This window comes from Oreochromis aureus, linkage group 7, assembly GCF_013358895.1.
Source record: "Oreochromis aureus strain Israel breed Guangdong linkage group 7, ZZ_aureus, whole genome shotgun sequence".
Lineage (NCBI taxonomy): Eukaryota > Metazoa > Chordata > Actinopteri > Cichliformes > Cichlidae > Oreochromis > Oreochromis aureus.
Window position 1 is genome coordinate 43,628,038 of NC_052948.1, and position 21,685 is coordinate 43,649,722.

The following is a 21,685-nucleotide window of genomic DNA, read 5'->3' on the forward strand; positions in this document are numbered from 1 at the left end:
ATAGACTTATTCTAATTTTGTATTTTTCCATATTTTCAAGTTGTGTTTTGTACTTGGTTTAATTTCAGTATTGGCCAGAGACAGTTTTGTCATTTCACTTTATTAATTCATTCGTAATATTCTTCAATTCAGTTCAATTCAATTCAATTTTATTTAGACCAAATTATAACAGCAATCACCTGAAAAGTTATTTATATTGTAAGGTAAAGAGCCTAGACTGAGTATATCAGATGGACAGTTTAGGTTGAGCAGTTTGGAGAGAAAGTCATGAGGCGTCATGTTTGGGACGCAAAGAGTTAAAAACATGGAGGGAGCGGAGAGCGTCCGCCACAGCTGCCGTCACGTTCCTACGGCAACGCGCTGAAGCTTCCTCCCGGAGGATCATGGGAAGCATTTCTGGCTACTGAAGCGGAGGGAGTTTCGAAATATTTCGTGATTATATACGGTATATATTCCAAATAGGTAAGTTATATTAACATTCTCACAATCGCTTAGTCTGAAGATAACCAGTGAATATAGCCAATGTACTTTAAATATTCAGGTTAGGCTTTTTAGGGACTTTGTCTCTGCGCACTAAACAGAACCAGCTAGGCTGCTAACGCTATTTTTCCCATGTTGATCATACCGTACAGTAATGTTTCCCCCTCCTGTCTTTGTTGTTGTTGCTGTTGGTTTTAAGCAAAGTTAATTTTAGCTCACAATATAATGAATACATTTGCAGTGAGCACGTTATTTATCGTATCGTATCGCACAGAGATTTAAGAGTACGTCTGGAAAAATACACTGTCTGTGTTGCCGTTACAGTTTCCTGAATGCACAGTCACAAGGAAGCACTGATGCTGTCTTTCAAACATGGAGCTGAAGTTGGAAGTTGTTCTGTCATCCAGCATCAAACGGAAGAAACCATGGCCGCGCTTCTGCTGGCTCGGGCAGGTGAGGGGAATTCATTTTTACGAAAATACATTACTATAGAAATAAAAAAAATATGATTACAAGCAAGTGCCATTGCTCTTCAGGAAAAGGAATCTGTGTTTCTGTTGGATGACAAGAGGATCAGTGAAATTAACATGGTGTCTGGTCGTACCAAGAAGAGAACTCCTAAACTCCATCCTTTGCTCAACAATGTTGTGACAATGGCTTCATCGCAAAACGGTGAGCTTAGTATGTCAACTCGAAGCAAAATAATGTATTTAGCTCTGATTATTGGCTAAGACATTTATCTTGTTCTTGGCTTTTGTTCCAGGTATGTGGCTTTGTGGTCTTTTGGTCTCTGGAGAAGTGTTTCTGTGGAACCGGGATAAAGATTTGTTGAAGACTGCTGCAGGAGTCCCAGAAGTAGTTCAGATAATTACTTCTTTTCAGGGTATGTGTGTATTTTATGAAGACATCTAGAGGCAAAATAGTTTCACTTGTGTAGTATTTGACAGTTTTCAATAAATTGAATAAATCAGTAGTGGCACCTTTATATGCATCACTTTAAATAGCTTGTCTATACTGAATAAAGTATTGCTTTAACTTTGGAATATTTCCTTTTAATTTATCATTGCACTGCACACTGCATCATTGCACTGCATGAATATCTTAGTTTTACTTATCCTAACTATTCTAGCCACCTAACTTATTCTAACTAATTATTCTATTTGTATTGATTTCACACACACACACACACACATATATATATATATGTATATGTATGTAGTGAACATCTGTAACAAAATTATCCGATCCGATATTTTCACAGGAAATTCCACAAGGCTGTCCCTCCAGGTTTCCTGTGATGGGACACGTGTGCTACTGGTGGCCATAACTGGGCAAGTTTTCCTGTGGGAATGTATAGATGTGAAGGATTTGACAGGATTGCGAGATGGTCCGGTCAAAGGACACTGGGCTCTGATAAAGTCCCTAGAAGACACCATCCTGCCTTCTTCCCAAGACAAAGAAGCATCCCAGCACACAATTTTTGTCAAGACAGAGGTCTGGTTTCTAAACAGAATCCATATTTGTGCCATATTCAAATCAACAAAAGCATTTTAAAGACCTTCCCCTCATTTGTCATTGTCTAGAGACCTTATATGTTTTTTTGTCCTCCACACTACCTCAGGTTATGGGTGATAGCTGCTTATCAGCCTTTGTTTTCACATCTGGGGAGAAGCTTGTTATCACTTGCCTTAAAATTGAATGGAAAGAAGGTCACGTGAAATCAGGGTAAGTGAACACATTGCTGTAACAGTAAGACTCTCTTCGAGTAAATATAATTCGAAACATTTAAATATATAGAAAACATATAGAACTAAAAGGACTATTTTTTTCCTTTTAGTTCTGTGGGATACAGGATACAGTGGGCCACTAAGACGTATCCCATGTCTCGTCTCACTCCACCCTGCCAACCAGTGAAGTCCAGAGGGGCTTTGGTGCCAGCCTTCTCACCAGATGGCCGAATGTTAGCCATTGTTCTGAACCAGAGGAAACCTAAGGTGAGCATGTAGCTTCTTTCTTTGTTCACGTCTACATTTTTTTTTAGGTCCATTGATCAGTAGAAACATAAATCAAAACATGTGTTGCCTGTTGGAATTTAGGCTACACAGGTCCTCTTTGTGAGCATGCAGAATTTTGTCTCGATATCAAGTGGCCTCGGAGGATGTGGAAGTAAGAAAATGGAGATCCCCTCCAAATACATAAGGTCAGTGTGTACAAGTAAAAATTATTTGCACTGTGCGACAGTCATCCAGTTAAATTGCGAGAAAACTTCTATTTAAGACTCATTACTAGATTGTACAGTATTTACAAGAAATAAACAGCATGGCATGATCCCTTCCCAGTATCCCAGGAAGAGAAATCAACAATATGTGTACAAATGTGTCAAAATTGCCAAGAAGTGCAATCAAGACTGCCACTACTACTAAATGGTGTGATGTATCACACAAGGCTCTCTGTGGTTGAAAGTATTTTGGGATCTCTGTTGGAATGATTGGTCTTCTTATCTCATCCCTGAGTCTGCTCCCGTGTGAGGTTTTCTCATGTTAAAATAGCATTATTTGTTCTCTCTAAGTGTTTATGAAACGGGAGTTTATTTATAACATTATGTAGCCTTCACCATGATATGTAAAGTCACTTGTTAGGGATGATTTGGTGCTATATTTGTAAAAATGAGCTGAAACTAATTGCATTTCTTTTCTTTCAGGTCCTATTGGGTGGGCAATGTCAGTTGGTCCCCTGGAGGCCTTTTCTTCGCCTGTGTTTTGAAGCGAGGCTCCCTTCTTATGCTGCCTCGCCTTGGGGGTCTGCTCACTTTAACAAGCTCTGGTTGCAATGTCGACTTTGGGCCTGCACACTTCCTACCCCTGCACCCTCTTGTCACTTACCGGTATACTTTATTTAAAGGCTGTCGTGCTTGTCACTTACTACTCCATTAGAGAAGTTGTTGATTGGTTTGAGCATATGTTCTCTTTCTTAATTTTGTTCTAATTTCTGTGCTGATATCATGTTTCTCTATGAAGTCCACCCATGTCTACAAAGAATGGGGAAGCCTCTTTGTCCAGCTCCAGTTTGTCTGTGCGGGACGTGATGAGACAGCGGTATTCTGTGACCTGGCATCCACGACTGTTGTATCTCATTGTGTCTGATGGTTACATGGCCACAGTGATGAGGGTGTTAGACAGGCCTTCTCCTGCCCTGTTACTAAAAACACTTCTGAAGGACACAAGAAAAGATCTTGAGAAGACCAGCCGAATGCTGGATGAATCACAGGTAATTAGCCCAGAACTTTTAGAAAATTATTAGTACTCTAAGCATTACAATTTACTTATATTTGTTATTTTTAGAGTCATGTAAAGGCATGGTTGGACTCGGTATCCTGCTTGAATCTGGACCTCAGCCTGGATGTATTCAGTCCCACTAGTACATGTCGACCCAAGACCACAGGCTCTTTCATTTCAGCAGCCACAAATGGATCCACTTTGCCTCAATTTCTGCTGGACCAGCAGACACTGGGTGTCACAAAGGAGCTTCTTGAAAACATACAAGTCAGTCACATATTATTAGAGAGAAATTTCTTGTTTTAGTCTGGGTAACACTGATTTATAATGTGTCCTGACTGTTTTAATCTGCTGTTTGTGTGTGTGGCCTCCTAGGCTGTCTTTGAAGATGACTCTGATCTAGATGGACTTCCTGCCGGTTCTCATGTGGAGGATGGTGGTCGTTTGGAGTTTGCATCAATGTTTGACACGATCCATGCCCTAGAGACACACACTGACACCGCATTTGTTACTGGCCAAGATTATGAAACTGACTCTGTTGAAATGGAGAGAGAGACTCTTCTTCACCGTGAACTTGGGAAGATCCAGAGTAGACTGTTGACTGCGTGGGCCTTTGGCATCTCTCTTGGAAATGCAGTGGAACACAGAGCTCCTCTGCTGAGGCGCACCCTCCACTTTGTGGTTCGATTTGCTGCTTTACTCCATTTGGTACCCAACTCTGTCATCCATACAGGAAGAATGAATACCTCGCCATTTACTTGCCTCTCACAGCTCATCAAGACCCTTTTTTCTTTCCTTTCCTGGGATACTGTTCACTCAGATGGGCCCAACTGCTTAGGGCTGATGGTGGAGTTCACGAAACAGATAATATGCCTTATTCTAAACCCTCATCCTGACTCCAAACACATGAGCCAATGCCTTGTATCATCTGAAAGTCTATCCAGAGTCATGCTTATATTGCAGCTTATCTCTGATTCTCTTGACCACACTTACTGCTTGCAACAAGAATCTGACTGGCCCTCTATCGAGAAGGAATCTGCTTCACATCCACCGCAGCTCTCGCCTTCAGATATATATCATGTGCCTCAGTTACAGGATGAGAAAGAGGAGAAATCAATTTTTGTACCTCAAGCTCAACCTGTTCCTCAGCGACCGTCCAGCAGGTTGGAACAGACTTTTTCTCTACATCAGTGATTATAAGCAAAGCTTAGCTTTAGCCAGTAAATTTCATGTCGTCCACTGAATATAAGGCTTTATCAAAGTCTTACAGAATTTGATTTTATTGTTTTTTGTTTGGGGCAGATTGTTGGGAGTGTGGCAGCTGGTGTACAGGGTCACCCAGCAGTATAAAGAGGAACTAAAAAGATTTAAAGGCTGTGATGGCTGGGACGAGGAAGATCAGCATTTGTCTGTCATCATGTCCCAGATTCAGACAGCACTGCAGGATATTGGAGAAAGACTAGAAGAGGGCCCCGCACTGCTGAGTTATCCAGGTATGGAGCAGGATGGATAACTACACTATTTTTTTCAAACGTAACTCTGATGCCAGATACAGGAAGTGAAAACCCCCAAAAAGAAACAAAAAGTTATTTTTTTTAACTAAATATTACCAAATATAACAGTTACGCTTTATGTATTAAAAGACAAAATAAGCAGTCTCAGAAGTAGTGCATCTTTTGTGGGTGTTGTTTAACTAAAAGTTTGTCCTTTGTTGCACTAGGTGAACATCTTTTCCTGTGTGGCTTATACCCACAAAGTGCAGATGTGTGGCGGTTACAGATTTGTCAAGAGAGTGAAAAAAGTAAGAACAAGTATATTTCAGGTTTTACATTAGGGCATCAGACTGCATAGTCACAGTCAGTTTAAAATAGTCATTATATGCCTCTCTTGGTAGGTTGTGATCGTAGTGTCTTTCAGCAGACACGGCTTTGTCTGGCTCTCCTGTATAGTCTGCTATCACAGTACCAGCTAAAAGAAGCCCAGCAGCTGGGGGACCACATGTCTCAACTGATACTGTACAGGGCTCGACAGGAGAAGGACAGCGTGACCTCCAAAACCTCATCTTTGAGTAAGTTTCCAGAATCAAGATGTTAAGTAATTAAAGCCATTGTTGGAAACTTACTAATAAATCCTCTGCAGTTTGTTTGTTTTTAACAGGGATAGTGTTCATTGTTTAACAATGGAAATGTGATATTTGGAGGCAAAAGATCAGTTCACTAGATTAGATTAGAAAATCCAAGAACAGAACAGAGGAAAGGCCGTAAAATGTGCTGCTAAGCTGTTGTAATGCAAGCAATTACAACAAATGGTTTTAAACAACAGACGACCCAGAAGAGACATTATTTGATAAACAGACCAAAGGAAAATGAGGAAAAACAAGGCAGTAGCTACATGTGATAGCAGGTCTTATTACATTTAACAAAGTTTTAGGGCAGTAGTGTACTTTTTTGTTCTTGATGTGATCTATCACACAGTTACTGCAGATTTTTCTGTGACCATTTTCTGCTGCATGCAGTACATCATTTTATATTACCTCATGCTTTAAAGCATGCAGGGCGCACATAAAAAGAGTCGTTAGCATGAAATACTTTGATTCGGCATTCACATACATCTCTCTGTCTACAAGACCAGGCTTTAAAAGCTGCTTTAAAGCAGAGTTTACTGTCTGCCTTTATGTCTCATAGATAGGGAGTAGGTTACAGTCTCTCAGAATAACTTTAAAAAGCACAATTTGACCACAGTGGAAATCAAATGTGTTTATATGAGTTCTATATGAAAACCAGCTGCCAGCTGGAGAAGTAGAAGGGTGGCAAGACAGGAAAATTGAACACATTTTCAGACTGTTTCTCTATAAAGACATTGATAGTGTTACTGAACACATGAAGTGTCATTAAAACTTTATCTTCATACATTTCTGAGGGGAGTATTAATGTCAGGTAATAGTGGGAAAACTGACTTCATCTGACTATCTGACATATAGTTTAGACAAACCACAATTCTAATTTACTGGTTATATGCAGAGATCAAGTAACCAAATCACTGTAATTAGAAGATGTTATTTATTATCTCTGCCTTTACACCCTGCAGTAGATTCTCTTCCTTGCCCATGGCTCCCGATGGACCTTCACAGTGACGCTGCCTTTGCGGTGGTTCAGACACTGGGGAGATTCATGGCCTCTTACTTCACCAACCAGCTGCTCTTCATCCTGCCCCCTCACAATGTTGTAGTTCTGCCTCCACTACATCTACCTCATGGTGTGTTGACAACTTACTCATCAGTTAAAAATGTATAATGATTTATTCATAACATGTATTGTTGTATCATTTGGTAATATGTCTTTCCTCAGCCCCTAGTGTTGAGCGTGTGGTGTCGTTGTGCCAAGAGGAGGTGGCTCGCGCAGTTCGACAGCAGCATCTTTCAGAAGTATGGACAGTGGACTATGCTCAGGACCTGCTCCTCATAGGGGGTCTACTTCCTGAGTCTGTTTGGTTGGCTTATCATCTGGGGGACTGGAAAACAGCAGTGTCTCTGAGCCTGGCGTACACCAGTTACTGCACCAACCATTTTGACTTCACTCGGTCAGTTTGAAAACGTAAAACAAGCAGGCTGATGTTTTTAGAATATCATATATTAAACTGCATAAGCGGAAGAGCATGGTTGGATGGATGGATGGATGGATGGATGGATGGATGGATGGATGGATGGATGGATGGACTTCAATATTTGTGTATTTGTTTTCCCTGTGACATGTTTTATGACAGGCTCAGGAGGAGAGAGCTCCACCTACCAGCAGTTTTAGAACCAGAAAGCATTTTTCAGGCAGAGTTGGAGTCTTTTCTGGGCAACAAGACTGCCTCCCAAGACTGCATTGATAAAGATGCAGACAAGAGCTTATCAGGTCAGTGAGACCTGACTTCTATGAGATGATCCCAGTGCACATGAAACCTTTTAACCTTGCCGTCTGTGCTATTGTTTTGTCTTTGCGTGGTTGTTTTTTAAGATCCTTTGGAAGGAGAAGATTGGGACTTGTTACAGATCTCCATACAGGAGATTCTGAAAGCTTCAGTCATTGCAGGACTGAATGTTTTATCTTCACCCTTGTCTACCTTGCTGGACAAAGCCAAAGACCTGTGTTCTTCCCTACCTACCTTGGTGCCCATTGGACTGTATCTTCCTTCCCCACCTCTCTACTGTCCACAGCCTTCTCCCAACACACAGGTGCATTAATAGAAGATCAGTGTTTACATATGGTACATTCACAGGATAATTGTCTGCTAAATGTTGTGCATGTGTCTCATGATTAGGATCAAATCGGGACAGAGGGGCAGTTTGCAGAAATCACATGTCGACACAAAGTCTCTATGGATCTCCAAAGATTAGTGTTGCTCCTAAGATCTGGCCGGTGTTGCCGTCCTGCTGCTCAGTGGTACATCAGCTCTCTGCGCCGTGCCAGACACCTGCTACACAAGGTATTAAAGAAGGGCTTAAAATGCTGCTAAAAGAAGTGGGATATTCTAGTTTGAATGAATGATTTAGATGATTTAAAAAAATTAAATTTCTTGTTTACAATTTTATATTACGAGTGTGTTCTAAAAGACACATGAAAATGCTTTTTGTCTCACTGCCCACCCTTTTCTTTTTTAAAAGATCTTCATTGGTTCATTTAGCTTATTGTCAAAATAATGTGGTCGATCATGTCCTGTGGAATAGGTGGTGGTAAACATTTTCCTATCTTTAATCAGATCAAGAAGAAGTATTCTTATCGATCCGCTGCTGAGGAGGAAAAGGCTTTCCCAGATGGACTGATGAAGTTCATCACTCGTAGTAGTTTTTTCAGAAGGGGGCCGAATAATGATGGTCACCTGGACTCTGACAGCATTCAGACTATTAGTAAGATGCTGCTTACTGTAAATTGTGGATATAATTGGTGATCATCTTGTTGCAGGTCATATGTATTTACCATATTTCTGCTATAAAGTTGTTTTCAGGGAGCTGTGTGCTCTATGCTGGATGCTGCATGTCAGAGACCAGCTCTCAATATGTTGCAGGAGGTATCAGGCTGCCAGAGAGCATGTTACAGATGAAAAGGTACATTTTTTTGAGTGTGAATGTGCAATTTATTCTTTATTCTTTAGCCACTGATGCCTTCTAAATGCTCCTGTATATTTATGCTCCTCAGTTTTCTGGAGATTCTGAAGTGAATTCCGCCTGTGTTGATGCTCTCCTTTGGGCCTGTCGACTTCTGCCTTTCTCACGCTTCCTCAGTGCTGATGAAATTCTTCAAGACATACTGCTCAGCCTCATGTCTGAACTACCTCCTGTGTCTCTGGTGACAATCCCTTGTCTAATTATACATGGTATCTTATGATGAAAGAAGCTCTAGTGACTACATTTTTCATTCTTTGGTTTGTCTTCTTTTTCTTAGGTTGCAGACACACTTGTAAAAGCCTTCCCAGAGGAGAAAGAGTCTGTCAGAGTCCCTTTGAGAGAAAAGTATAACTCGCTGTTGGAGAGGCTGAGGCAGTGCAATGTGCTTGGTACAGACTCCACTTATTGTTTGCAAGTTGCTTTGAAGTGCTGTGCAACACTTAAAGAAATTAATAGCCTTTGGCTTTAATCCTTCTTTTAAAATTTAAATGCATAGAAGGCAGTGAAAGCTTTCATCTTATATTTTAAAAGGCCAGATGTGATGGCCCGTATAATAATTTATTATGGTCTTTAAAACAAGTCATAATAGTAGTGTTTGAGCTTCTGTTGAAAACACGTGATCACTGCATGCTAATTCTCTGTGTCATATCTGATTCCTAGATGGGGAAAAAGAAGAAGGCAACGAGCTCATGGTGATTCTCATTCAAGACAAACACAGGCAAAGGAGGAAACATCTGGCACGACTAGAAAGGCACTTGGCTCCCCCTGTGCTAAATCTGTGGGAGAAAGAAGAAGCAGAGGAGGATGATCGGGAACATGGGATGTCCATGTTAGGGCAGCTGTCACTGGGTACAAGTCTGAGTACCAGCACCATAACTGACTGTGGGTTCCCATCAGTGCGAAGTGATGGAGACACAGCAGATGATACATCTGGGGCAGTCTCTCCTGAACAGTATTCTAGAGCCATGACCAGGTAGGCAGTGTGAAATACTATCACTGCCATTATTCTGTGGTGTTGTGTGTCTTATTTGTATCTTATTTTGTGTTATGTGATTGTTTCAGAGTCAAAAGAAAGGAGAAAGAAAGAGAAAATGAGAAGAAGACTGCTGTTAAGATTGAAAGCGTAATTCAAGAGGAGAGTCACCAAGGCAGTGCCAAGGAAATAAAGGAGCCCTCCCCACCAGTGGTTGGGACCTGGGAGTTTGAGCTGGAGGATGAGGAGTACTTGAGTTTCCTGGAGCTCTTCCTCAGCTACGTGCTAGAGAAGGATAGTACCGATGGTGGGGACTCGAGCATTGAACTTCCTTTGTTTAAGGCCTACTGCTCTGAGCTGAGGAAGAAGGAGTTGCATTCTCTCACCTTTGACGTGCTCACCACCATACATCGTCGTCAAAGAGATGGGCTCAATCCAGCAAGAAAACACCCAGGCCATGATCCACCTGTATTCAGAGCTGGTTATTGCTACAGACCTGTAAAACGTGGCACAACACCTGAACTGCAAACTTCCTCTGTCTGGAATGAAATCCCCATAACCAGGTCTAACCTTTCTGTCAGTTCTCATCCTGGACTGAGAATAGGGGGGCAAAAAGGTTTGTTTGGCCTCCGACAGCAAAGCAGTGTGCCTTTAGACCAAAGAGTGATGGGAGGGCTCTCTGGTAGTGAAAGTAGGCCTAATCAAAGTGCCTTAACCACTGCACAGCCATCAGATAACATATTTAGTCCTTCAGTGTCTGTGGAAGCTGTAACTGAATTGCAGCAGGGCTTGGATACTAAATTGGAATCTAAGTTTCCAGAACTGGGCAGGCTGCTGGTGTGGATGGTTCGCTGGGCTGACAAAAGGGTGCTAATGGGGCATCATGGTAGAGTAAAGAAAGATAAAGGAGGAAAAGTTGGACGAACAGCAGATGAAGGTGTAGTGATTCGCGTCAAAGCCTCAGCACCTGCCATCCTTACTTCCCTCAGTTTGCTGGAGCGCAGGTACAAGGCTCAACTTGGGATGGACTGCTTTAGCGCCCACTTCCGAGTCCCAGAAATGGAATGGAGAGTAGCCCCTGTGCTGCAGTCTGAGGTGGAAAGTAAACTAGAAAGAGAGAGCAGTGTTGACACAGGTTACCCCGGATCAGCTAACACTCCTGTCACTGGTCTAGATCACATCCTACAGCAAGGAGAACTATCCATGTGAGTGCCCAATATTTTATTTACAGTCATAAATTTCTATATTAAACAAACTGGACTGACACACATTCAGAGGATGTCTTTATCGAGAAAGTCTGTACTTGCCAGTCAGTTTATTTTGGATTATAGGTGGCCAAATGGAATCTAGTCTTTGATAGATAAGTCTTGATCAGTTTACAAAACTGGGTTGTGTTTAGTTAGTGCCTCCTGTCTTACTTTTTCCTACATGTTGCTGTTCTGTTGGTCCTCTGTGCCATTTAGCTGCCTCTCCAGTGAGTCGTTCTTATTTTCTTCCTCGCAGTGGTTCTCATATAGATGAACCAGAAGAGCTGACAAGTCACCAGAGTCCTCCCCCTGCTGTCCAGAATCAGCTGACTTTTGATGCGCCACACAGACCGTCAAGTCCAATACAGCCATCTCTCGATGACTTAGATGTTACACCTGAAAAAGACTGTATGATGCTATGTTATACTGCAACATGAAGGCTGCCATAACACAGTTTTTTGTTAGTTTGTTTTTTAAAGAGAAAATACTTATTGATTTATATTATATTTCTAGGCAAACACAGTGACAGTGAGGGCTTGGATGTGTTGTCTTCTGGTCCCAGTGGAAAAAGCTGCACACCCGACACAGTTAGTATTCTCTGTTAATATTCCCAGTATTCTTCTCTATCATCGTGACTGTCAAAGACAATATGATTGTTGTTTTTTTTGTTTTCAGAGTTTAAAGCTTGCAGACCTAGACTGCTCAGAAAAAGCTGACGATATGTCCAGTTCCACCTCTGTGTAAGTTATTATACCTATACCTATATATAATGGTGACACTGTTTTCTCAGAGGAGAACATTTAATTTGTTCAGTAATGCATGTTTCTCAGACATTTCTAAAATTTATTTGTATCTCTGCAAATCTAAGCATGCAAAATTATTGGTGAAATTTCCTGTACAGTCATGCTGGAAGCGTACAAGAACCTCCACACCCAGAGCCTCCTGCTCCTTCCATTATACAGTCTGAGGCTACAGTCCAGGCAGAAACCACTGATTCAGCTGGCATGCCACCCCCCAAACCATCTGTAGCTCCTTCAAACTTTCATCCACAAAGCTCCACAGCTAGTGGAGCCACTGCATATTCTCCAAACTCCAATCAGCCGTCAACCACCCACATTCCACCAATGAGAGAAAGTCTGGGTGAAGACTTACTCAGGCTGGTTCAGGTAAAAATGGGACCAACCAAAAGGAAAGGACTTGATTCAAAAGATTAACACTGAACTGAGCTTATTTGTCCTTTCATTGCAGCATATCAACTACATGAGTCTGAGAGAGGTTTTGGGAGTTACATTTGCCAACCTACAACTTGCCCAGCAGAGTGCTTGTTTGACCCACCCAGACATGAACTCCTCAGACCCTAATGTGCCATCATCTTCTACTACCAGATTCATTCCTGAACCAAGCGCCTTACCCAATCAAGCTACCGTCTCTGTGCCACATCCAGTACAGGCATATTCAGGATCCAAGAATACCCAGTTCATTCACACCCATACACGCAGACCTCCAGACCAGCCTGCCAAGCAGCAGACACAGACAAAAGCTCTGCTGTCTAGTACAACCAGTGTAAATTTTCAGGTAAGATAAGATAAGATAAAACCAATATATTTATTTATCCTAAAAACAGAGAAATTCCTTAATTTTAGAAAAATTTTAACAGATTGCTTTTCTGTGTGAATAATGCTTGCAACACAGTGAAATCAAGTTTGAAATAAGTCCTTGTTTCTTCAGGAAATGCAGCCACTCTCCGTCCAGGCGGACTCGGCAGATGTTCAGCTGTTTGAGAGCAGGAAGTTAATCCCCTCCTCCGAGGGCCTTCTCGCCACCACAGACACTGTTCACAGCACTCCTGTGTTGCAGCCTTATAATGGTAGCAACCAAAATGACTCTGTTCCACAGGTTTTGGGTCTGAAGTTACCCCAGCAGAATGCCCCGCAGTGTTATCCGGCCCAAAACCCCCAAGCATTGCACACTTTAAATCCTGCAACCTCAAAATTTGATCAGAAAAAGTTGCACAGTGACCAAACCACCTTAAAGAAAGCAGATGGGTCTTCAGTTCCAAAAAGACAGCTGAATTTTAATCCTCCACACAATCCTACTCCCAGAAACTCTCAAAATCAGATTTGGCCATCAGAGCAGTCCAGAGGTCAAGAGTTCTCCCTACTCCCTCACGCTTTTCCAGCTCACACACCTGCAGCAATGCAGGGCCTTCGCCTTCTGCACTTACAGTCTGTTTCTCAAAGCAACATCAAATTCCCCAGATTGCCTTCTTCTCCCAGACATCCTCCTTTGATTGCAGCTCCAATTAGAGAAGCACCTGCGATCAAGCTTCTACATATTAACTCTGAACCAAAAATGGTAAGCAGTGCTTCTCAAACGTCCTGATTTGTACATTTGGTATCGCTGTATCTTGTGTTATAGCTTATTGATGGATTCCTGTCCCACAGAAGTTGCCTTTGGCCACTGCTTCAACCCATGTAACTCGTCTCTTTTCGATGGAAGATTTGACTAACTTAGTGAAGAGAAACCCAAATGCTGAAGAGGCTCGGCTGCAGTTACTTAGAGTAGACCCATCTGCTGAAACAACTAGAAGAGACCCCACTTCTTCCACCTCTATCTCCAGCAAGAGGCAAACACATAATAGTTTTATATTAAGTGGTTTCCCCCTTTTTTAGTCACTATTGTACTTATATATCATTTTGTGTCATTTCTAGGCTGAAGAGGAGAGAGGGGAAGGCGAGAAAAACAGAGGTCACATTCAGACCAAATGACTCTATCATTCCTACACATGAGGTAGAATGATATTAATTCCAAAAAGTGTTTTGTGCTTAATAGATATTAAGTTACAACACGCTGATCATATGTTTGCTTCATTATAATGTTTTTACATATGTTTATATATTTAGCCAGCTGGACTTCCTGTGAGTGAAGAGCCTGCAGCTGCCAAAGAGATCATCCCTGAACAGGATATTCCCATTCTTCCTGGTTGGTCTTAAATGCACAACACTTGATATTTACAGCGATAAACACACATTGCATGCTTATTGTATGTTAGTAGGTTTTGGTACTGTTGATTTTCCAGTTTCAGAGTATTAAAGCACCTCTTTAGATGCCAGGAGCCACAAAATGTATGCTTTTTTTTTTTTTTTTAAATTGTGGAGAAGTAATACTTTTAAAAAAACACCTGAACTGCAAACTTCTAAAGACTCTTTAAAAATTTCCTCAGAAATAAGAACAAGGAGATAAGGAAATTCTTGATGAGACAATATCGTATATTATGTCCCATTTGCAGTTCTATTGATCTGCTTCTTGTTAACTCATAGAACCTTTTGACTCTTCACTGACTGGTCAGAGATTATTGGACAGAGTTATGTCCACTTCAGCTGAGCTCCATGCCTTTGCTTCCACATGTAAACGGCCCCCAGAGTGCCATGATGCTTCCACCAACACAGATGCAGGTGAGTTAAAGTTAAAGTGTAGATGTAATGGTTTTACATGGTTGTAAAGTTACTACACAGCTTATATTTATTTGTAGTTGAATGAAATTTCTTTAACAGGCTGACTTTTTTTTTATTCATCAGAAATAATTAGCGTAAACAGTTAAAGAAAAACCTGAATTATAGCTAAAAATCTTAGTATTTATTCTTCTTCTTTCAGGTTATACTCCCAAGCTTGTGGATAAAGCTGTATCTGTCCAGGCTGGCAGCCCTAAATGTAAGTCTCTTTGAATTTGCAGGGTCAGTGATATAGTCTGATTATTTATTTATTATATGATACAACTGAGAATATCTGTGTGTATGTTTGTGTTCTCCACCTAGCACAAAATTCTGGGGATTTCCGGGCGTGCACTGAAGTCACTATTCAGAACACCAAGGAGCCAAGACAGGAGGAAGAGAAAGTTTTGGTAGGGTCCTTGGAATACATGCTGGATTCACCAAATAAAGGAACATTACAATTTTTAGCTACAGTAAATTGTACTTTTGGATTGCATAGCTATATTTGAATACATCAGTATACTTTTTAACCTGCTGTTTTATGTCAAAATAGCTGCTGTGAAAAAAGGGTCTGTTATTACCTGGATGCACTGAATATATTCAGCATAGATGCTGCTTTAATGTCTGTCATATAATCAATAAATAGAAGTATGGCATGTCAAGTATGCAGTCACTATAATGTATTAAGTTCATATGATTTACGCACACTTTTACTCCTTTTATTATATTTCATCAGGAGGTTGCTTAAAGTATCTTTTTTTTTTTTTTTTTTTTTTTTTTCAGGAGATGGGCAGCCGCCAGTTCATAAGTGTCTTAGATCTAGAGGAAAGGAGGCACCATAAGGATCTTCCATTCATCCACCCTCCTTCACCTACATCTGCTCAGCTTCATGTTCTTGCAACCTCTGTTATCAGGAGTGATGATGTCAGTGCCGATCCGCAAGCATCAGTCACAATTCCAGAGCATCTCCTGAAACCCACGACTCAACCAGGTCTTTATAAGTTTTATAGAGTCACTGAATATTGTCATGCTGCTGTTAAAGCACACCACTGCTATTCTTCCATATATCTTTGTATATTTTAGATATTCCCGAGGAGTCCCCTTCAGTCAGCCACATTGAGCCCAGCAGGGTTTTCGAGAGAAACACTCCAAACAACAGCGAGACGGTTGATTTGTCTGACTCTGAGATCCTTCAGGCTATAAAGACCCAGAGCTCTGAACCACCCAGAGTCTCCTCTTCATCTCCTATAGTCTGGTTCTCCTCTTGCCTCTCAGAGCTGGATTCCAAGTTGGCTGCTCTACAGAACATTGCAGATCATTTGGAGAAGGACTTCTCAAACTCCAGGGTGGTAGAAAATGTTTTGTACTTATACGTGTATTTTTAATGTCACCCAAGTTTACAACTTGAATTCTACAGCTGACATGCTTATGTTATATGTAATTTCTTGGTTATTCTGTTGTGTCTTCGTGTAGCTGGTTAACACTATTGAAAAGCACAAGCCAGAGAAGGCTCCTTTTGTGAAGACGACCACAGCAGTAAAGAAAGCTGTCAGACTCACTGTCCCTAAGAAAGGTGCTTCCTAAAATGTATTCATCGGTAGTGAAATCATCCGCATTATTAGTACATCTCAAAAAATAAGTTACAGTATATAATGAAAAAGTTATTTTTGTAATATATTTCAAAAAGCTAAACATAAAGTGGATTATTTCCAGCCTTTTTTGTTTTGATGATGGCTTATAGCTCATTAAAATCAGAAATCCAGCTTCAAATTATTAGAATATTTCAAAAAAGGATTTACAGCACAGAAATGTCCAACTTCTGAAAAGTTCATGGTTGGGGCGTCTTTATCCCAAACTTCCTCATCAAAGTTGCACGACATGGAGATGCAGATGACATCTTGAATCATCACATACTGTGGAAATGTCAAAACTGGACTTCAAACACCTTGAATTCTCTACCACTCTTCCTCCAGACTCTAAGACTCCAAATGAAATACAAAATTTACTTTCACCAGCAACATTCCACCTTTTTTCTCCTTAGCTCAAGGAAGAGACTTCCAACACTGTATCTGGTTCAGGTGTGGCTTGATATTAGGACTGAGGCAGTCGAAGCACCTTTTCTGAAGTGGTCTGTGTGTGGAAGCTCTTGATGCTGTGACACCAGCCTCAGTCTGCTGCTCTCGAAGCTCTCGCAAGTCTTGACAAATCAAATTTTTTTCCTCTCAAGGCTACAGTTACCCCTATGGCATTAGCATCTTTTCCTACCAAACTTTTCCTTTCCAGTCAGCTTTCCACATAATAAGCTTTGCTAACACAGTCTGTGAACAGCCAGCCCTTTCAGTCGTGACCATATGTCGCTCACCCTTGTGGCATCCTGACAGCTGTCATGTAAGCATCTTCTCCATTATTGCTGTATCACTCGAGAGATACGGGATAATTAAACTGTTTGAATGGTAATTTACTCAAACTTGAAATGAAATATTCCAACAACTTTTCAGGAGCTATGCTGATAATCATTAAAATTAAAACAAAAAAGGCTTGAAATATGTAATGTACTCACAGGTCACATTTTTTGAGATGCACTAGTATATTTTAAATTGCATTGCAACTCAGTGTGTGTGTGTGTGTGTGTGTATATATAAGATATTGTATTGTGTGTCATTGTTTATATCACATGCTGATATCAGTTGTATATTGTCTGTAACAGCATGGGCACCTGATGTGGACATTTTACCTGAACTGAGTGAATCCCAAGAAGATGATGAAAATCAAGAAGAGGAGTTTGTGTTTGATTCCAGTCCTGAAAGAACACCTTCTTTTCATTATTCCACTTCTCCTCACGGTCACAGAGCTGGTCTTTCCCACCTAAACAGCCCACCAAGTAAATGTGCAATTAATTCAAAAAAACATTACTAATGACAACAACTATATTTAACAGCAGGCTGATTTATAATAACACTTACTAGCTGCCACTCCAGTTGTTTGTTTCTGATTCTGTCTCACCAAAATTAGCTGAACTTGGGTATAATAATGTTTATTTTTCTCTAATAGAGGACTACTGTACCATTTGACCTGATCGTGAATCTGTCTTTATAGATGGAGGACATACTGTACTAACATACATGATTATTTAAGTCATAATTCTTGTATGTTTTATCTACAGGAATGGAAGCTCAGTTAAATGAAACATTCATGATATCTCATGCGTAAGTTGAAGTTGGAGTACTGAACTTATAACTTATCATTTCTGCTGTTGATTTGCTTACCTTTTTCCCCATTTCTCTTCAATATTAAAATATTCTGCCCTCTACCTGTCAATGTCTAGATCGCCAGATGAGAGTCTGGGTCAGACTGAGCTATCCGATACAGCAGAAATCTTAGACGAGTTGATAAGAGAAGGCTATTTATCTCAGACTGACTTGGATTTGTCCACCTCACAGACTCCACACCGTAGCAGGTATAGTGACTACTAAAAACGAGTGCTGCCCAAATGGCAACTTAAACAAATGTGATTTTTCTCTGAGCTGTTAAATATGACCCACAGCAGGCAGGACCAACTGCAGAGTAGCTCCATGTCGCAGAATCGTGCAGAGGATGAGAGAAGAGAGCTGAGGATGTGGATGAGAAGAAGACAGAGGGAAAGACTGGCTGCTTATCAAAAACACAGAGAGACCCTGAGAGAGAGGGAGCACAAACCTTTCTCTTCTTCAGCAGCAGTGGTGAGATTCAGTCGCTTTTTCATTAGGGTTTCTATCACATGCTGTGTATTTTGAAATATCCCATTCACATTGTTACTTTCTTGCTCTCTTCAGTATTCGGCAACCAAAAATAGAGCAACCAGTTTGAGAAGCAGAGAGGAAAAAGAAAAGTATGTGTTTTATTTACTTAATCGTTGTCTTAAAGAAATGCGTCTGCCTGTGCAAACTTATTTCTCTTGATTTATTAGGGCCCTGCTTCTTGAGCAGTACAACAAGGGGACCCGTGAGGCTTTTTCTTTGGTCAATGACTTTCTCACCTCTCCTGCATCCACATTAAGCTTGTCACAGACTGAAGGACCTCAGGTGGCCTCCACCACACACTCTTCCTTTGCTCCTCCCTCAGGCAGCACTCACAGGTATCATGTGTGACAGTAATTCGACCAGGAACCAGACTCATTAAAGAATAATTGTTCCTACGAATCTTCTAAGAATGTTGAACACGTTCATTGCAAAAATTTTTTTAAAGATTATATACATCGACAAGGAAAACTATGTGAACCCATGGACTTTATTTTCTGAAGGTTCAAGGCCCAAGTAGAATAAGGCTGCTTCTGTTATGATGCCATGAATTTATCTTCATCATACGAGTGCATTAACAGTTCATCTATAGAAGTGCACCAAGGTTGTTCTCTCATTTGCTTCTGTGTCTTCGTGCCAGGATGTTGAGGTCAGGGCTCTCGACTACCTCTGTCCTATATTCAGAGACACTTTGTTGAAAACAAACTCTTGTGTTTCAGCTATAAGCAGTCACCAGCATTATAGCTGAAATGCATTTGTCATCCTCATCAATAAATAATAGGAGGTGTAATTATCGGTGAGAGCTGTTATTCTAGTTGTTTTGACATTGATTAAGAGATGAGCGCACAGTTACCTTTTATGGCCTTTTTTCTAGTTACAGAATAAATTCAGAACTTTTGTAGAGTATCCAAGACGTGTGCCTACAGAGACAGTGTATTAAAAAAATAAACAAACAAAGAAAAGAATTGAGGCTTTATATAGTAATGGAGTTAATTTCTCTTTCCTAGGGTTGACAGCAATATCAATAATAAAAGAAGTCTGAAACCCCAGTCAGGACAAACCCCAGCCAGCCGTCACCCACAATTTGCTGAAGTGCAGGTACGGCCTTCTGACGATTACCACAGGAGACTGGGACTACACCGACCAGGTACTGCAATGAAATATATTGGTATTAAAGTAAATGGATGCTTAAACTGTAAAAAAGAAAAATGTTTAGGTTGTGTGATTAATTTTTATTTATTTTTTTATTTATTTGTTTCAGTGACCTTTTTGCCAAAGGACCGCTTGTCTCAGGTGACCAAACGTGGTATGCTCAAGAGCCCAAGTAAACTTCCTGCAGCGAGCCACAGTAAGGAACAGCATGTCAGGTACCAGAGAAAGACGGAAGTGAACAGAAGTTCTTCAGAAGGAACTGCAGTAAGGAGAGGGATCCTGAGGGAGCAGACAAGGCCGGAAGAGCGAGAAGAGATGGACCGATCAGGGTTCAATAGGCTGCAGGAGGAGTTGCAGTATAACATAGTAAGAACCTCACTTATTGCCACCTATTTTCCAGATGCTGTAGATGCAAAATAAACTCTGAGTCACTCTTGTGATCACTCAGTGCTTGAATTAAAAACTGTAATTGCTAATTAGTTTAAGTAAACCAAACAGCAATTTTAATGTTTCAGTGTAACTAAAGGCAAAACAGATGATGTGGTTTTGTGTTAAAATGTATTTTTATTTGAATATTTTCTCAGGCTTTGGCAGGGCTTTTGGATGAGCATGGTGATGCTTCCAGATCAGAGATGGACTGGCTGGATAATCTCTCTGAGAGTGGAAGCAGCAACCTGAGCAAAATAGACTGGGAAGCTATTGAGAGGATGGCGGCTGGAGAGGAAGTCTGAGTGTCTCTAGGAAAGCAAAAATGGTGCCATGTAGACACTTAAATAGCTTAAAATATTGCTGGAAAAATGAAATGTGCTGCATTTGTATGTACCTATTGCATATACTGTAAATCCAAAGTGTTTTAAACTGTGATTAAAATAATAAATAATAATAATAATAAAACAATAAATTACATATGATGTCATCAGTTTTGTAGCATAATAGGCTTGTGTCATTTTTGTGTATGTGTAAAACTTTTTTTACTTTTTTGTACATAGATTAGATTAGATTAGATGAAACTTTATTAATCCCTCGGGTGGGTTCCTCCGGGAAATTCAGTTTCCAGTAGCAAAGCACCGAAAGAAGTTGCATGTTACAGATACAATAAGGGGAATGAGAGTAAGGATACAAGCATAAATACACCATATATACACATATACACATTTATAGATACAGAATATACAATATGGATAAATAGGATTGCTCATTTGAGTGAGTATATTGCACAGTGATTATTGCACAGTCGAATATAAGAAAAAAACAAAACAAATATTGCACAGTGTAAAAAAGCACCTACAGCTCAGTTGTTCCCGCCCTCCCTTGTCCCCCTGTTTCTCCTCCCTCTCCCCTCCAGTGAGGAGTTAAACAGTCTGATGGCCTGTGGGACAAAGGAGTTTTTAAGTCTGTTGGTTTTTGACTTTGGGAGAAGCAACCTGTCGCTGAATAGGCTCCTCTGATTGTTTACGACCATGTGCAGAGGATGCCCAGCATTGTTCATAATGTCCATCAGTTTCTTGAATGTCCTCTTCTCTGCGACTGTCACCAGAGTGTCCAGCTTCATGCCGACCACAGAGCCAGCCTTCCTGATTAGTTTCTCCAGCCTGGATGAGTCCTTCTTTGCTGTGCTGCTCCCCCAGCACACCACGGCATAGAAAAGTACTCCTGCAACCACCAACTGGTAAAACATCCTCAGGAGCTTCCTGCAGATGTTGAAAGACCTCAGCCTCCTGAGGAAGTACAGTCGGCTTTGGCCTTTTTATACAGGTGCTGTGTGTTGCATGTCCAGTCCAGTTTGTTGTCCACCCACATATATGTGTTGACCACCTCCACCTCCTCTCCCTCTATCTGAACTGGCAGTGGACCTGGTCTGGACCTCCCGAAGTCCACAACCAGTTCCTTGGTCTTTGAGGTGTTGAGTTACAGCTGGTTTGTGTGACTCCATGTGACAAAGTTCCTCACCAGGCTCCTGTACTCCTCTTCCTGGTCATCCCAGATACACCCCATGATGGCAGTGTCATCCACAAACTTCTGAATATGGCAAAATTCAGAGTTATAGCAGAAGTCAGAGGTGTACAGGGTGAAGAGAAGAGGGACAGCACAGTTCCTGTGGTGCTCCCGTGCTGCTGACCACAGTGTCAGACGTATACTGTG

General features: G+C 41.0%; 1 protein-coding gene across 5 annotated transcripts; it reads left to right on the forward strand.

Moving 5' to 3' along the window:
* Positions 1-372: 372 nt before the first annotated feature.
* On the forward strand, positions 373-20,449 carry cplane1 (ciliogenesis and planar polarity effector 1). 5 transcript variants are annotated; one of them, XM_039615359.1, is made up of 50 exons: positions 373-462; positions 805-933; positions 1,017-1,152; positions 1,244-1,363; positions 1,742-1,974; positions 2,102-2,205; positions 2,318-2,474; positions 2,577-2,680; positions 3,182-3,364; positions 3,498-3,747; positions 3,822-4,022; positions 4,131-4,918; positions 5,058-5,248; positions 5,476-5,556; positions 5,650-5,823; positions 6,843-7,010; positions 7,103-7,334; positions 7,518-7,654; positions 7,757-7,974; positions 8,061-8,225; positions 8,499-8,646; positions 8,735-8,844; positions 8,936-9,085; positions 9,182-9,293; positions 9,565-9,877; positions 9,967-11,082; positions 11,381-11,532; positions 11,638-11,711; positions 11,800-11,864; positions 12,026-12,290; positions 12,373-12,699; positions 12,853-13,479; positions 13,569-13,750; positions 13,836-13,914; positions 14,028-14,106; positions 14,445-14,579; positions 14,779-14,835; positions 14,940-15,025; positions 15,399-15,606; positions 15,699-15,964; positions 16,089-16,188; positions 17,323-17,496; positions 17,779-17,821; positions 17,941-18,072; positions 18,160-18,334; positions 18,428-18,483; positions 18,562-18,729; positions 19,399-19,538; positions 19,653-19,909; positions 20,128-20,449. In XM_039615359.1, the coding sequence occupies exons 2-50, from the start codon at positions 853-855 to the stop codon at positions 20,272-20,274; spliced, it is 9,666 nt and encodes a 3,221-aa protein (XP_039471293.1). In that variant the 5' UTR covers positions 373-462; positions 805-852; the 3' UTR covers positions 20,275-20,449. The 5 variants fall into 5 exon arrangements, with proteins under 5 accessions (XP_039471293.1, XP_039471298.1, XP_039471294.1 ...); XM_039615364.1 differs by having other exon boundaries at positions 18,163-18,334; XM_039615360.1 differs by having other exon boundaries at positions 15,699-15,961.
* The last annotated feature ends 1,236 nt before the right edge of the window (positions 20,450-21,685 follow it).